This window comes from Pyrgilauda ruficollis, unplaced genomic scaffold (genome assembly GCF_017590135.1).
Source record: "Pyrgilauda ruficollis isolate IOZ18807 unplaced genomic scaffold, ASM1759013v1 scaffold3, whole genome shotgun sequence".
Taxonomy (NCBI): domain Eukaryota; kingdom Metazoa; phylum Chordata; class Aves; order Passeriformes; family Passeridae; genus Pyrgilauda; species Pyrgilauda ruficollis.
In genome coordinates, this window is record NW_024524377.1 from 23,447,323 (window position 1) to 23,465,165 (window position 17,843).

Sequence of the window (17,843 nt, forward strand, 5' to 3'; positions counted from 1 at the left end):
ATCCCAGGTTGTGTCCCTTGGCGCTGCTCCAAATCTGGCCACATACTAGTGGCCATAAGTTCCACCTTTCCCCAGGGATGGCAATTTCTTTTCATTTTCTATTGTGAACCAGGCATGGGGATGTGGACATCACCTCTGCTTCTCCCAGCTCCTGCAGATCAGAGTCCAAAAGATGGTGTGTTTTATTATGTTTTGTGTAAAACAATTATGTTTTACATGAACTAATTACATATTTTAAAGGGAAAGGTGTGGCTGTTGTGGTGTGCACCTCTGAAAGAGGAAGATGAATCACAGCTTCTCTTTAGGAAATTTTCTGTATCTGAAGTCCCTTTGCCACACTGGTGTGACCCTGAAATTCCCCATATTTTTTCTTTATCATTGGAGTTCCCCATAATCTTTCTGCTTAGTGCTATGGGAGTGGCAGGGGGCTTGAGGAATAAATAAATTATCTGTTACTGCCTGTTTGTGTTTTTATGCATACTCCTCTGCCTAAAATTTGGGTAAGTTTTAATTTTTCCTGATCCTTTGAATGAGGGCTGATGCTATCTATAGCCCTCTCTTTATTCCCCACAGACTTTAGTTTGTTCATGTAAGCTGAAAAACAGCAGTACTTGGACTGTGAGGAAAACCAACCATTTACACCACCCAAGAACATGCAGTAGCTTCTTTATTTACCAAAGGACAAATCTGATCTCGTTTATATGTGAAGTTAGTGGATATTCCCTAGGCTTCCCCTGCATGGCTTGGATCAGAATCTAACCCCTGGATTCTGAGCAGAGGCCAGGAGAGATTGTGCAAGTTTCTTAGAACTAGCCTGGCTGGTCCTCTTGAAACCGAGAAGGAACAGCCCAATTTTTGCTCAGCTGGGCTCAGTGACCTGGGGTCTGGCAGCTAAACTACTTCAGACTGTGGCTACATACTGTGGCCAAAATATCAAGTCTGGTTGAGAGCATGTGAAATGCTCACAAGGCACACATCTCTTGCTTTTTCTCTCTCTTTCTCTCTGTAGCTTTTTGAAGGCAACATCCACTATGACATCCCTGAAGTCCGGAGGTTTGACCCTGTTCCTGCCCAGTACGTCCGAGTGCACCCAGAGAGGTGGTCCCCAGCAGGAATAGGAATGCGCCTGGAGGTGCTGGGCTGTGACTGGACAGGTAGGAACCCCTACACCTCTGCCCACCGGCTGCTCTGGGGCCAGGCACGAAACCAGCAAGGTGCAAACTTCAGGTTATTTCCTGCTGTCCTACCTCGGCCATGCTGTGGCAGGGAGACTGCAGCCATGAAGGCAGCACCTGTATGGTGGCTTGGCCCCACCTTTTTATTTCCACCTTGAGAAGAACTGGTCTTGATGCAGGATGTAGCAGCAATGTTGGGACTCCAAGCTTTCACACAGAGCCCCATGCAGAATTTGTCCTCAACTCCCTTCACTCTCCTTTCAGATCTTTTACCTGGACATTGTGCAGTCTTTCACAGCCTCTCATGTTACAGGACATTTGGACTTTTTAGTCCAAATAATAAGACAAAAAGTAGGAGGAGAAGCAAAGTTGCAGTGACCAATACTTCATATCCTGAGCTGCCACAACAAGGCTTTGTTGTAAAAACAGCAGTCCCTCTCTCAGTGAACTCAGTGTCGAAAACTTTTTGCAGACAAGGTTAGGAAGTTAACACTATGACATCTCTACAAACATCCCTAGGAATGTTTGTAGGATCCCAGGAAACCTGTTCACTTTTACCCACCTGTTTTTCCACGTGATATGCCTTTCAGCCACCATTTTAATACAGAGTTGAAAACTGACTTCACACACTTACTGGGATCAGTAGAGGTTGTGCCTCTGACTCTCTGAGGTTCAGGGGTGATTGATTTCTCCACAGGCTCATCCCCAAACGCAAAAAATGCACCCAAAGGCTCATTTGGTCTGATGCTAACTTTACAGTGCCAGCGGCTAGTTATCCTCTTTTTTAATCTTTTATTTTTAATAATCTGCTTACATATGAGTCTGGAGTCCAGATGTCAGTGATAAAGAGGTATGATTTCCATTTTATAAACACATCTGTAGAAGGCATTTTCTTGTAAGAATTCCCATTCTAGGAAGCTTGAAAGACACAGTGCTTTTTTTACCCTCTTGCGCAGCCTTTACTAGCATTTCCTCCTGTGACATGCTGCAAGACGCATTGCAAACACTTAACAGCAAATCACACAACACATGTACACACTATTAATAATGATAATTTTTCACTTCTGAAGTGAATGGTAATATCCCCCTGGACTGGCAATCCATTGTAAGTGATCTAAACTTTAAATCGGATTAGATCTTAATTTAAATTTTACGACATCTTAGGATGTTGTGGGAGAAGCAGGTGCAAGAAGCAGGAGCCGAGGGCTTTGTGCAGAAGTGGTCAGCTCCCACATTGCTGCTTCCTGCAGCTCCCAGAAGTCTCCAGCTTCCTGATCTCTGCAGATGACTGCTGGATGGTGCATCAAAGTACTGCATCACTGCCATACAGGGAGGCAGTCACACAGCCATGTGCATGCCAGCCCTTCCACTGCACTCCTCCAGCCATGTGCATGCCAGCCCTCCCACTGCACTCCTCCAGCTTAGAGAATGAGGGGTTTGTCATCTTCAACGCCTTGTGCTATTTTTGGCCCAAATTTTCTTTTACATGTGTGTCCATGCTCATTTTCAATATCAGTAGCAACAGCACATGTTTTTTCCAGGCGAGGTGCTTTATGGTCATTTCCCAGTCGGGGTAATAATTTGCACATTGTAATGTTTAAAACTCAACTGCCAGGTCATAAATATCCCTAGCTTTATTAATCTACAGGCATTCAGCTTTGTAATCAGAGCAGGGCTTGTAATCTTGTGGATTCACCACGTTATAAAAAAGCACTTATATCCCTGATGCAACCTGGGGAGCAGAGATAGCCTATGGCATTATCTGCATGCATAATCCAGGCTGGCTACATGCAGCAGGCCTTGACAATCCCCAGAAAGGGCCCTCCTTTGCTGGGAAGACCGAGGCGTGTTACAAAAGTGGCTGCAAAAACCCAGGCAATTGCGCTTGCTTGGGAACAAGATTAAGAAATGGATTAAAACAAGATGATTTAAAATATTTTCAAGAGAGGGTCTAAGCCCGTGTTCATCCTGCCCAGGTGTTTCTATTTCTTATCAGCAGCAAGCATCTTAATTACTGAGTTAAACAGCTAACAGCCGCAACTGGGCTCGCAAACTAGCTGGCTACTAACTCAAAAATTGGGAAGCAGGCAGTCAGCAATTGGCTTCTTTCAAAGACCTGCCAAAATTTTTCCTCTGAAGAGTGGAGAATGATGAATGTTCACTAGCAGCTGGGTTTCTATGCTTTGAAGTTCCAAACATCTGGTTTCAATTGCTCAGTGACTTTGCATTTTGATTAGCAGTTACCACCAGTTGAACAGACACTTGCAGGGCCAGGCAGGAGTGAGAAAGCGAGCAAGCAAGGCCTCTCTTTTTCACTTTCCATTTCACACATGATGCTGTCCTGCCTGTTATTTTCATTATCTCTTGTAACCATCGTGTTGCAGCTCTACCATGGTAACTGATTTTTCAAGATATATTTCTGCAGCTAGTCCAGGGCAATGAAACACTGTTGATTTACATCCGCCCAGCATCTGTGTCCCATATGGGACTTGCTTTCAAGGTCCTTCCACATTGTCACATTTCAGCTATAAATCTTGATATACAGGAACAACAACCTAAAAAAATGTACCGGCTCTAAATAAGTTCCAGCTTTCGATATGTTGCTTTCACCTGCTGCTTTTTTTTTTCTTTTTCTTTTTTTTTTATGACATTTTTCTGTGCCTGGCTGCTTGCAATTTGCTTCTTGGTTGCATTTGGAGTTTTATGGGGTTGTAACAAATTTGAACTTACAAATTAAAAGACTTTGAGGCTATTTGGTATTTTATCCTGAACAAAAGACAGCCATTGGGAAGGAAAAAAAAAAAAAACAAAACAAAAAAAGGTAAAAAAGCCCAGAGATTTTATGTACAACATGCTTAATAACAGGAAAATAAAAGGGCATAAAGGAGCCTATGGAAAATATTCAATGTATTTAGCCATTTCCTCCTGCTTCTGGCTTTATTAAAAGATATCCTGAAGGGTGCCGACAAAGAAACGCAATCACACATAACTGAGCAAAGCTGCCTCTTTCTAAAAGTGGAAAGAATCAAGTCTGCTGTACTCCACTTAATGCACCCATAAAAGGAGAGTTTGCTGGAACCTAATGTCATTTACTGTTGATGTTAATATCCTTCCCTTTCTTGCTTAAATTTCCCCTGACACCTGCTTGGAGGTTGTTACACATGGGCCACGTTAGAGAAAGGGAAATTGGACAGAGACCCTTTGAAAGCGAAGTCAGGAGGCTGGAGTGTGAAACCAGATGCTTTCTGCAGTGAGCCAGAGCTCACTAGGGGATCCTCTGGGTCCGTTTGCGGTTACATCATTTGTGGGTTTGAGTGACTTGTTTTATAAATTGGCACAATTGGTGGGAATGTTGTGTGTGTTTTTTCAGTGTGTCATATGCCTTTATGAAAGAAAAAGATGTTCTGCCTGTGATCTCACTTAGCCAGTATTGACAGCTAAGTGGATTTCCAGCTACCCATGTAGATTGTAGATTAAAAAATTAAGAGAAAAAGTAGTGTGTATGTCTAGAGAAGGGGCTTGTTCAGTGGGAACTCCACATGCATAGAACTCCCATATGGAAAGACAGTTCAGTTGAAGTTCAAACCATGCTGACATTTGTAGCATGTGGAAATCTCATGGCATACTTGTTCTATCTCTTCCTGCAATTATAAGAACATTAAGAAAAATATTTTTGCCTTGTTTCTACTACCTGGGCTTCTTGTTCTGTCTGTTGCAAACAGCTTCTCTACTCCATTTTTTTCAGATGTCAGGCCCACTGCAGAGACACTGGTGCCCACTTTGAAGAGTGAAGAGACCACCACTCCCTACCCAACTGATGCAGAAGCAACCGACTGTGGTGACAGCTGTGGAGAAGAGGAGGGTATGTATCAGAGCAGCACATCTTTATCTCAATAACTGATGGGTTAAGAGCTAGGAAAATACTCTTATCTTCCCATTAGCGCCAATACATGGGGCTGATTCCTGGAAAGCTTACAGTAATATCATTAGTGATAGGCCAGGATTAAAAAAAAAAAGAAAAAAAAACCCGAAACCAACCCATAAACAAATCTGCCAAAATCTGATAAGTTCTATCAAGGAAGGATGGAAGAGCAAGAGATAGCAACTAATTCGGTCCCTGGGGTACAAGAGATGAAAAGCTGGTCTCCCAGCTTCCTTACATGACCTGAAGAAACTCATTTAGTGCCCTGTTTGGAACCATCTCCATTCCAGATCACCTCTTGGCTGGAAATCATAAACTCAGAAGGTGATTCAGACTGCCTGGTATGTAGGGCTCCTTTTGCAGAAGTCACAACTGTGGAAGTAAATCACAATATGTATCGAAGACTGATGTCCTGAACATTTACCTGCTTAAGGATCATGTTCCCTAATATCAGCCACTTAAAATTTAAGAGGACAGTCTGGGCTCCTTGTGTGGGCAGTAGAGAGTGGAACACTAACTCCACGTAGGATTTCATCTACCCAGTCGTAGATGGCTGTCAGATGTATGTGAGATGGTTTGGTAACTGTAGCACTTGACTACTTCTGAGGATGGAAGAAGCTGAATGTTAGTTTAGACTCCGTGCTGTTCTTGTTAAGAGCCAGTGCTGGGGGAGGGCTAATCTTCTCTGCCTCAAATCCCTATCTGTAAAAGCAGACTTCATATTCTTCTGCTTCTTGCAAGGGGGATGTGAGCTTCTAAAGGTTGTAAAATGTCCAGATGAAGAGGAGAGGGCTTGACAGAGCTGTGCAAGGTTAGTTGTACAGTGCAATGTTCAGGAAATGCATTACCCTGGGTGCAACAGCAGAGCCTGGGCCTCTGCACTGGAACATGTACAAGAGGACTTCAACAAGAATCTCACAAAGAAAAACTATCCTCTGAGATATCTCCTAGGACCTCTGTCACTTCAGCTTTCAGTCCCAGATAAAAAAATTAATGGGTTTTAAAATAAATAAATTTATAAAAGAACATTAATTGGCTCTTTCACACCTCCCATGGGGATTCTGCTGTACTTTAGCTCTAGAAATGTAAGTTGCAGAAGGAGCTCAAAGGGCCTGATTCTCATTGCTTTGCCTTAGTGGTAAGCCTGTGCAACCCTGCAATCATTGAGGCACTTGGGAAAGTGCTGAGAGGAAATTTAGGCAAGTAACAATCTCTGCAAGAACACAATTCCTGGGTGCAATCCAGGGCAAGAGAGCAAGCAGAGTATGCCGTGGAGCGTGGAACCAGCCTCCCTGTCAGCTTCCCTCAGATTTAGCAACAATTTTCATTCTCATACTCCATAAAACAATGAGTGTGTTTCTCTGGACAATCAGATTTATGACAGCCAAACAGAAACAATGCTGCTCTCCAGGGTATGAGATTAGATTGGAATAAAAGGATCCATGTTCCACATTGTTTTATTTTGGAGTGGGAGCATGTAAAAAAAGCCTGCTGCCCCTTGCAGTGAAGTTCTCCTGATGCCTATCACTTGAGTCACTCACCTCCTTCTGGCTATCGCTCACTTTGTGGGCACTGTGATTTAAAACTTCCTCTTTGCTCAGGAAAATCCTGGCCTATAATTAGGCTCAGACGTGCATGTCCGCTGAGTGCTTGGTATGGATTCAGCCCATTTCTGCAGCCTCCATGTCACATGACTGATTCCCTCAACCAAAGGAGCCAGCAGCTGCCTCACTGCCACATGCAGCCCCTGGCATGTGCCCGCCTGCCCACAGCCTGCAGAAGAGCTCTCCAGAGCTTTCAAAGCTGTTGTCGCAGGGGAATTAACTCTGCTCCTGTTTCAAGATGGAAAGTTAAAGGACTCGCCCAACGACCATGTGGTGAGTCCATAGCAGAGCTAGAAATAGAGGCTGGCTTCTTTCACTCAGAATCCAAAAGCTTGAGCTCATGGTGGCCCCACATTTTCCTTCGTAACATTTCCACGAGAAGGTAGGAAGCAGTGAGTGACAGCTCTCCAGGATAACAGACAGCTCCCGTCTGGTGCAAGTGGCTAGGTCTGTCACTCAGGAGCTGGGTTTCTGGAGCACTTGAGATTCTCCTTTTGGAGCCAGGCAGGAACTTCTGATCATGGGGCACTCAGGAAGGACTCTTCCTTGACATTTAAAAAGGCATTTAATATTGACCACTCTAGGGGAGGAAGAGAAGGTGCTGATTAGAGTCTGGAAGCTTTTGGTTCTTGCTTTTATATTTGCTTAGTTTGGTGGCTTAGCCACAGGACATGGTGTGAACATTTTGATGATGCAGAACTTAAGGCTGATCCTTGGAGCTGAGGAAATGTGAGATAGGTTAAAAGCATCAGTGTGAGTGAGATTTCATGCTTTCTTCAGTTTTGATGGCTTGCCAGCTATTTTAGTTTTGGGTTGTTTTTTAATAGCAACCCTTCATGGGTAGGTCATTTTTTAATCTGACTTTATTTTCTTCTGTTCCTTTTTGTAAGATTTCCAACTCCCTGCGAACTTCAACTGCAATTTTGATCTTCCTGAAGACCTTTGTGGTTGGTCACACGACTTGGCAACTGGCTATACATGGTCTTTTCAGCCTACAGGCACCTGGACTGGCAACTCTGAACCAAGCCCTGACACTGTGCCTGGTAAGATGACTAATACCAACCAGAGAAGGGAAGAGAGAGCTGATGGGGCTTTCTCCACATGAGCAGTATGAATGATTATTGCACAGCTATCATGAGTTGCAATGGCTGTGCAGAGCTGAACTTCTTTTATGGAAACTTTCAGATGCTTTACTGTATGGTTCATGACTTATTTATAGGACTGTGACCACTGGCACTGAATTATATTAACTGTCCTCTTGAGATAGCCTTGAATCAGATGCTGGGCTTTGAATCCCATGGGACTGTGAAGGCTAGCCCAGGCTTTGTTCCACATCCTGATCCAAATGTCCTCTGTAGGATCCAGTGCTTTTTCCCCAGAATGCATTTCTTCCTCTCCCATATGTTACTCAGATTGCCTATAGTCTTCAGCTACTCTGCACTCTGGGTTTGCAGGGGCTGGATTTCAGTCTCCTCCAAGTGAAGGATGAGCTAAGCCCTAAGAATGCTGGAAATGCCAGCTTCTTGCTGTCTGACTTTTGCTCTTTTTCTCTTCGTGCTTTGGAAGCAGAAGATTTGCATGACTGTGACAGAGCCTAATTTATGGAGGACCTCACTGAGATGTGCTGGCATGGGTTGCAAGGGAGCCTGCCTCTGGCAATGCAGTTGATAGATCAAGTTCTTCAGCTTCACATCTTGGAACTCACGCCAGGACTAGTGTGCTTTCCTTATCCCTCATTGACTTTGTGGCACGGTTGGCACGCAGAACATTTGCCAATTTCCTTATAACAGTAGGCTGTGTCACCGTAGCACCGCTTCACTCAGTCATTGCTTGTGAAAGTCAAGGCTCCTGCAGGCGAGCTGGCTGATCTTACCTGTCCTGGGCTCTGCCCTGATGCCTGGTGATTCCAGTGTCTGAGAGTCCCGTGCCCAGGGAGCTGCGCATGATGTGGGCCCCTCCTCGCGCTCCCCTGGGTAAGGTTGAGTCTCAGAATGCAAACATTCAGGAGAACCTGTTAGCCACCTGGCAGAGTCGCTGGCCAGATTGGCAGTGCCGCCAGCCAGTTGGAAAGCCGTGCAGCCAACACCTGGTAGGCAGTGCTAAAGAGGAAAATATGTATTCCAGAAACATATGGGAAGAGGAGAATCTGCTACATCTCCACACACAAATCACCCCCACACAAACGCACACATCATTTCTCTCTTCATCTCCTGAGGTGCTTAGCTTTTTTCTAAGAAAGAGACACGGTAATGCTGTAAGTGCAGCCCATATGGACATCTGAAAAGTTCTTTGGCGTGACATAGGGATACAGTGTCTGCTATGGAGAAAAATATTTTCATATTTCAAGTGTTTATCTCTTCAGCATTTGAGTGCTTCAGAAGATTAATATCTGGAGCTCAGTGGAGCCTCAGGCAACAGGAGAGAACACTTACAGCCAGCCCCAGACTTAATAACCCTCCCCATCTCATTCACTGTAATAATGTTTAATTAATATAAGTCTCCTGCAAGTAGGATAAAAATTACTTATTTTTATAACTCAGACTCAATTTTTCATTTCATTTCCTTTCCCCTGAGTCCCTCTACAATTAGTTGACCATAGTTTCTTAGAAGATCCTGTTGTAGCACAGGAGAGGCTGGTGCTGCCTTAGAGAGCATCATGCAGTCCTGGTTTTTACCCTTCTTCTGCTCTTTCTCCTTTTTCTCAGTTATGAATTGCACAGTTTCACAGCTGGGGAATGTCATCCTACTGAGTTCAGTGGTCTGTTTTTTTGCCAGTGTGGAGAGCTCTCCCCTAGGGTGCTGTGCAGAGTCTGGCACTGAAGCACTGAGGGCGTGCAGGCAGGAACTCCAGCACTGCCCTGCAGGTCACGGGCTGTGTAGGCAGGGGAGGAGGAGGAGATGGTGCTTCAGGGGGCTGGAGTGACTTACCCATAGCAGTGGGGGAAGCCAGCAGCAAACACCAGCACAGGCTGAGGGATCAGCATTGGTACTGCCATGATTCTACCTCCTGGCTGGTTCAGGCAAGGGTGTGCCATCCTGGAACCTGTGGGCATCTGCTGCCTTGCCCCCACAGCACAGGGCTGCAGAGGAGCTGGAATTCAAGGGCATCACTGCTATGCCTCACTTTGGTCCTGCTCTTAGAAATTAGGAAGATGTGACACAAAAAGAAGCAACTATTTGCTTTTTTCCTCCCCAAGGAGCTTTTAAAGGCAACTGGAGAGACATGAAAAAGAGGCAATGCCAGCTTCTTGGTGGGGACAGAATCAAAGCATTGTTTGGTTCACACTCCCCCATTCTTCCCCTGCCCTTCCCTCGTGCTCCCTCCAGCACTGTGTTTCTAGTTAGAAAATTCACGCTCAGACTCCAGGGAGCAAGGAATGAAAAGCTGTTGTTCAGGGTGGTCCTTACTTGTGAATTCCCCACCCTGGGGTGAGCAGTTGGGTGAAGGAGAGCAGCTGTGCTTGGTTAGAGGCAGGGCAAAAGTTAAGGAGAACTCACGGCTTCTGGAACCCAATTTGCTCTGATTTAAAGGTGCTGGCCCAGGCTAGAGGCCATGGCTGCTCCACAGTAGCACGAAAGTGTGCTGTGCCTTTAAGAGCTATGTGGAATGTGTTTTTACTTCTTTTGAAAATTACAAAACAAAAATTAAAATTAAAAAGGAAAAAATAATAATGAAAGGAAGAGCCCTGGCTCAGTCTGCATAAGAGAGAGGAAAGGAAATGACCATGGTGAAATATCCTCTGTGAGGCACTTGATTAGAAAAGTCTGCTGAGAGACAGGCCTGAATTCCTCAGATATCTCCCAATTTCATTTTATGCGCTGCATGCAATTCTTCCTTGTCTTTGGCACGGAGAACTTCTCAAGACTGACAAGACACCCACTGCTCTCATTCCACTATTTTTATTTCCAAGATACTCTTTCAGGCAGCTCTGCATTTCTTTTTTTAGCCCTGTGTTCCTTGGGCTCTTCGCACCATGGATTAACTCCACGTCCTCTCCTGCAGGCTCCCATTACATGTCTGGGGACCTCATTGGTGAAAGTGGACCCAAAGTGCCCAGCTCAGCAGAAGCCCAGCATGGTTCCAACTGCTACCTGCCCTTTGCAAGCCTAGAAAATACCATTGGCTCCCTTTTCCATGCCCCCATAAGAGATTGTCAGGATTTTTCCCTCTATGGACTTTCAGATGCTTCCCATCTGTAGGAAGATTCCCCTTAGCTGCACCTAGCAAGATTTGCGGAGCAACAAGTTCAGGTTTCAATGAGATTTCATCCCCCCTCCTGCTGCACGCAATGGCAGCATGCCGTTGGTGTCAAGATAAAGGTCTTAAGACCTGAAAATAAATCTGGGTTAATAACTTGGGCACCTCAACTTTTCACCATCTTTGAATTTCACTGGGATCTTGATCCTGAAGGGTCTAAAGATCCTGGGTTGTATCCTTAGCTGGTCGATGTGATTGTATTGCTCTCAGTGATGCTACACTAATAAGCCAGTACTGAAGAGCTGGAATCTCTGTGTTTTGCGCATTTTCCCCCCTTCCCTTTTCTTGCAGTGCTTAAGCAAATACCTTGTGGTTCTAGAAGAGAACTGTGGGACCTGCAGCTTTTCCATGTACTGCTTCTCCTTCAGGTGAACACAGCATCAGGGTCAGAGCCCTGGCAGCATCGTGAACCCCGTGTTGTTCGGATGTTGGCAGCTGTACGTGTGCACAGAAAAGGAACCACTTTTAACCCTGCATCTCTCCTGACCACACAGCTCTTGGGCTGGGCTGCAAAAACCCACTGAGAGCTTCTCTTGTGGGCCACGGCCTTGCTGGCTTTGAGGGTCAGGAATGCTGCTCATTTGGGTTGCAGGCACTGCAGGGAAAGGTTTATTTGTTTCAAAGTGTTTTTAGCAGAGGAGTGTTTATAGAGCTCTGAAGTTTCGTAAGAGCTTATTTTTTAAGAGAAACAAATGTTAAGCTGTTTTTAAGCTGATGGTGACCCCTTACCATTCCTGTGTTTTTCCCATGGGGTCTTTAAAAGGGAAAGTTTCATATTTTTCCTGCAATCCATGAGAACTGCTGCCTGAAGGCCTTGATTCTACTGTGTCCAAACCAGCAGAAAGGTTTTCATGGTGTTAACAGGGCAGGGCTGAACTGAAGTGGGTCTGCACTTACTCTCATGAGAGTCTCAGGGTTTATGCCTTGGGGACACATTTTGACCTCAAGGGTCAATCCTGTGTCCTTTGAAGTAGGAAGGAGTTTTACATGTGGGGTGGTATGGAAGTCAAGCATTTCTGTGCAATGAGTGAGCAGCTGCACACTGTGGGAAGGAGACCATATATCCATCTCTGTCTCTCTTCGCTCCCCTCATGTGTGGTGCAGATTGCCTCTCAGCAAAGCTGTACGTGTCTCTCCTGACTCTCATTTGCACAGTAAGGACAGCAAATGCTAGAAAGTCCTTCATGCCCTGGCTGCCCACAGCATGGCAGAGCTGGGACACCCCAGCACCCCCATCACAAGAGTTTTGCTGAGCATCAGCTGTTCTGCATGAGTTGCCTGGCTGCAGGCTAGGGCCAGGCTCTGGCTGTCCATGTGCCCACAGTGTCTTTCATGAGAGAAGGAGGTATGGCCATGGTCTGTTCCAGCAAAGCTCCTGCTTGCTTGGGCTGGGCTGGAGGCAGAGGAGAAGAAACCATTTCTCTGGGGCTCACTGCTTGCCTCAGTTGCTTTTTAGACCCAAACACCAGTTACATTCCTGCTTTAAAAAGCAGGCTGGAATGCTCTCTGCAAAGCAAGACACCGTCTCTCAATCCTTAGCACGTGCACCACCCCATGGCTTCGCAGCAATGGGTCACAGAGCAGGGCTGGGCAGAGCGAGTGCATGCAGCCTGTGCAGTGCAGCACCAGCCTGCTCAGGCCTGCAGCCGTGCAGGCACAGACGCTGCGCTGGTGGGGCTGTGCACACCTTTCATGCACGGCCAGCCAGGGTGCCCACCACGCTGCCAAAGGACAAGTTTTGATGGCTGGCAGCTCACTAGCATAAATATCAGGCTCTAATTGGCATTTGATTTGTCAGGGACACGGTGCCCTCCCTGGGGGAGGTAATAGGACTCCCAGTTGCACTGTGCTGTTGAGGGTGTGAGGCTTAATTGAGAGGATGTAATGGTGGGTCCATTAGAAAGGCTCCTGAGAGCAGGCTAAGAGCCTGGTTCTGGGTATGTGTGGGGTTTTATGCCTTTTGATGGGCTGATTTAGAGACTGAAATGGCAAGGACTTGGCAGGCTAATTAACACATAATCAAAATTGAGGGGATTTTCCAGCAGATGCAGTGATCTAGTTAATATAAATATTAGATTTATGGAGGATTGACTTCCCATCCTAAATGAAAGTCTGTCATTGAGGAGAGGCCTGTCATGAAATGATAGTGGCAGCCTTTTGAGGTGAATTTGCATGATTTGCCAAAAAATTTAAAAATATGATAACTATCCAATTTCAATCTGCATATTCATGCAGCTGCCATTCCCTTGCTACCAGACCACCCTGCAGTCAAGACAGCATCTGAGCTGATCTGCTCCCCAGGAATGGCAAGAGTTGATGCAGCTTCCACCTCACATGCCCCAGAAGAACAGCAGGATCTTGCCTCACTGGGATGTCCACTTGGCCATGACACAGTGTGGTTGGGGTGGCATTTGGGGCTGTGCAAGCAGCAGACAGTGCCCACAGCAGTGTGGTCACCTCTGGGATTTGACAGACAAGAGGTGGCTGTCACTGGGCTGCAGTGCTGCCAGCTGAAGCACACCGTGCAACAAAAGAGAGTGCAGTGACCTTTGGAGGGATGTAAGTGAAGGCAATTCATGTGGTTCCTCCACAGGAGCAGCAGCAGCTGTAACTCAACAATATCCAGTGAGGGGGAAAAGCAGAGGGAATCTGAAATGTCAATAATTGCTTGTGTACATGCTGCCCAACAGGTTTTGCTGGAACACCTCCAGATGTGCTGCTGAGATCCATGAGGGAAGGTGCTTTCCTTGAGGGACAGTGTGAGATGTGCAGGACACAAGCACAAGGCAGGCTGACCTTGCAGAGGGGAGGCTGCTGTGGTTTGTGCTTGCAGTCTGACCCAAACTGTGAGGCTTCATCCCCCATTGCCCTTAATGTCCTCTCAGATGGCTTCCTAGCAGGAGGGAGCAGGTGTGCCAAGAGAAAACCACGTTGCCCAGATGGTTGGTTTGCAGAGCCCAGCTGGTGATTTATCCAGGACTCACTGCCATGCACACACAAGGGGCTCTGCCATCATCTGGCTGGGGTGGTTCCATGTTCACATTACTGGCTCCCTTACATCCAGATGATCCCATAAATCGTCCATGAGATTTATGCCGTAGCATCAGTTGCAAAACAGAAGTAAAATGCCTGAGTGGGTTTTCCTGCCTTTTTTGAGCCGGTGCTTTGAACTAGCAGTGCCAGTTCTGTGGAGGATGTAGCTATCGTGTTAGGAACAGAGACTGCAAACCAAAGTTCTGGGAAAGAGATTAAAATGCATTTCTGATCCTGGAAGAATTGATCAGCTCATCATTGCAAAGCTCCCTTCAAGTGTTTTAACAGGGGAAATCAGCCTTTCAGATGCTTTCTGTGCCAAAGGCTTCCATTTACTGTATCAAACACAGTGACTACTGGAACCACCAGGCTTCCACATGCTGTTCCAACAATTAGCTCCACAGTGCCCTTATTCAGTCAGTCTCAGCAAATTTGTAGGGCTTTTCCAAAGGTCCAACTAGCCATTAGAGTGATCCAGCCATTTCATCTTCAAATGACATAGAAAGTCATGCCTGCCTGCACTTGGCTTTCCACCCCAGAAACTGGTACTGGTACCAGGAGCAAGAGTGCATGGTGCCCAAATCCACTGCTATTTGCAGGGGAGCAACTGGAATCACCACCCAAAGACTGAGCCTCCTTGCAGCCCTCGGGACTGACAGTAGGTCCTGGAGAGATCTCCGGGCCCCAGCAAGAATTGGGCAGGAGATGGAGGGTTCCCAAGTGTCTGAAAGATCCTGGGTTGCTGAGGGGAGCATTAGTTTTGGCTGCAGTTAAAGAGTTTCTTTGATTTCACAGTTTGATAGGAACGGGAACAAACAGAAGGTCAGTGTCAATCCTGGCAGGAGGGATGTGACTCAGGGGCACACAGGCTCTTCTGCTGGAGTGGCAAGGCAGCCACACTGGATACCACTGGCTTCTGGTGTGGATAATGGGAGGTGTCCAGCTGCACAATTAGAATAGTCAGTCCCCTCGAGTCAGCTGTGGGCTATGGGTAGATGAAGGATGCCTCAAAACCCTGCACTTAGGCTGCTTAGATACTGGCACCAAAGGCTGGTCCTGAATTTGGTCCTGAAATCTGGATTTGATCATTCTTGAACCTGGCTAGTGCTTTTATTTAAGATTTGCCTGTGAGACCATTTCAGCTGTGAGATAAGTGTATGACTGCAGTCTGATTTGCTCCCTTGTTTGTTGCTGCTGTTCTTTTCTTGTTGCTGCTTTTTTATTTGAAGAGGCTTGTAGTGAATTACAAAAAGAGGATTTTAATTCAGGAGACCTTGATGACTTATTATGCCTTATCACTCCTTAGGCATGGAGTACAGCTTGTTCTTTTTTTTAATTCCTCCACTTGTTTATCTCCCACATCTCCTCCTCCACTACTACCACTCTGAGGTAAATCACAAGAACACTCCTCCATTAGAAAACGGCATGGTACTTTTTCAAGTGATTCACTCAAGCAGGAGTGGGCAAACACACTTTCATCCTTTTTTTCTGCTACTGTTTGTTGGCATAAAGTGCCAAGAGGCCCAGGGACATTTCATAGGTGCTGAAAATTTTGCTAAAATGTCGCTGTTTCTTTATGTGGCCAGTTGGGAACAGATTTGTCTTCATACAGCAAAATCAGTGAAAGTTCATAGGAGTGGATATGCTTTTGAAGTACTTTGATCACACATGGTAGGAGAAGAATGATGGCAAATATTCCTGTTATCTTGTCCTAAATTTATTTTAGAAGGCTGCGTAGCTCACAGTGGTTGGTTCCTGCTCGCTGGCACTGACAATCTTGCAGCAGGGCCAGCACTGTTGATAGATCTCCCTTGGGCTGTAATGTCACCTGACTGCTGAGCAGCAGTGATGTCAGCTGCTGTTTTCTGTTGGGACCTATCTTTCCATGGATTCCAAGTTCAGTCTCTCTGGTTAAAGTTTTGGAGGTGTTTTGAGTGCACTTTGCAAACGTTCTGAGTACAGGCGCTGCTCTTGCCACTGTTGTGGGCACTGAAGCCCAGGGGGAGCAGGGCAGGCAGGGCCAAGCTGCTGCTCAGAGCTTGGCCCATCAGGCAAAGCAGGCTAAGATGTGGGGGAAGGAACTAACAAACCCTTCAGTGTAGTTCTGAGGCAGAGATAATCCTCTTGTGCCTGGGCTGGCACATGCTGGCATGAAGCACCAGTGGCACTTGCCCACTGTGTAGCAACAGCAAGTGTGCACATCCCTCTGTTGAGTAAAATGCAAAATCTAGCAATATTTGTAGCTGGCCTGTCTGGGTCACCTTGCTCTGCAGCTGGAGCGACCCAAGGGACCCTGTCCTGACATTGGTCATGATGGAGGGACAGGTAAAGATCATTTCAGCTACATACTTGGCTTTCAGTCTGTGCTAAGGGACTTCAGACATCTAAGTTGCAAATGGGAAACTCCTTGAGGAGCCTTTTCATCAGAGAGGGCTGGAAACCACTGATTCCAGACAAAGTCAGGTGTGCCTCGGGATTTGTATCCATGTGCTTTTGCTGCTATTGGTATTCAGATCGAATATCTCCAGTTCCAGCCTCAGCCTTGAACTTCTCCGGGATATCAAGTGTATCAAATCTCTCCTCCCTGAGGACTGACAAAAAATGTGGCACAATTTAAATGTAATATTAGAGCAAGTGAATCCTCTGTTGTATGTATTTCAGCTACCTTCAAGTTTGCAGCCACCCAGTTGTCACCTATGCATGCTTCATGCATTGGGTCCATGTCCTTCCTTGGTGCTGTGCTTTAGAGGCTGTTTTGCTGCATTACAGAAAAACTGAGAGCCAGACTTTCATTTTGTTGTGTGTATCCTCAAAACAAGATGAGTTTTCAGCAGTGGTGTTTAGAAAAACCCACCTCAGGCTTGTTCACTGAGGAAGCTCCCAGTAGAATAAACACACATATCCCCTGCAAATGCAATTATCATGGCATCACTTCATCTGACAATAACTTGCTCCAGCTTTTTAACTTCTTTTAATTATGTCAGTCTTTTTCTTAACCACTTTCTGGTGTTGGTCTCCTACCCAGGGAGAGGGTGGTGGCTGGTGAGGGAAGTGTGCAACTTGATGCCCTGCCTAGGCTGCACAGGGTACAGCAGTGGCACAGCTGGATGAGCACAAAGGGTGCTGGTGTGAGACCCCACTTTTGCAGGCATGGGGCTGCACTGCCATGCAGCACTGCCAAAGCCACTTGGCAGTAGGTGAGACACTTGTTGCCAGTGGCTGCGGAAATAATAGAATGGTGTTTTTCTCTCTGAACAGATGTCAAGAATTACCTGCAACTGCAAAGCAGCGGAAGGCGGGAAGGCCAGCGAGCCCGGCTCATCAGCCCCACCATCTATTTGCCCCAGAGTGCTGTCTGCATGGTTTTCCAGTACCAGGCATGGGGCAGCAATGGGGTGATGCTGCGGGTCTGGCGGGAAGCCAGCCAGGAGCACAAGGCACTGTGGGTCATCATGGAGGACCAAGGCGAGGAGTGGAGGGAAGGCCGCATCATTTTGCCAAGCTACGACATGGAGTACCGGGTAAGATGCTTGCAGAAGGTGTGCTGGACCACGTAGACTTCTCCAGCATCTTGATTTCAGTGTTTCAGAGCCCAGGCCCATTCATCATTGGGAAATGTGGCTGTTTTCATTGTGTTTCTCAAGTTACCATAGTAACTAAGCTACACTGTTTGTTATTCTGAGAGTGCCTGTCTTCTGCCAGACTTGAGCCTTTGTTCAGCCTGTTGCCTTTCATATTCCTCAGATCTCCCATTTTGCAAATATTCTCCCCTTTTTCTTCTTTTTTTTTTTCCTTCATTTTGTTTTGTGAATTTCTTCCCCCTCCAAGTGAAGGTCATCAGATAATCTGAC

General features: G+C 46.3%; 1 protein-coding gene across 4 annotated transcripts in view; it reads left to right on the plus strand.

The window, feature by feature from the left end:
• Positions 1–17,843, plus strand: part of NRP2 (neuropilin 2) — an 89,125-nt gene that overhangs the window by 46,488 nt on the left and 24,794 nt on the right. For all 4 annotated transcript variants that reach the window (XM_041472814.1, XM_041472815.1, XM_041472816.1 and 1 more), the window contains exons 10-13: positions 1,010–1,154; positions 4,921–5,037; positions 7,592–7,744; positions 17,251–17,513. In XM_041472814.1, coding sequence (XP_041328748.1) covers positions 1,010–1,154; positions 4,921–5,037; positions 7,592–7,744; positions 17,251–17,513 — 678 coding nt within the window. The remainder of the gene's footprint in view (positions 1–1,009; positions 1,155–4,920; positions 5,038–7,591; positions 7,745–17,250; positions 17,514–17,843) is intronic.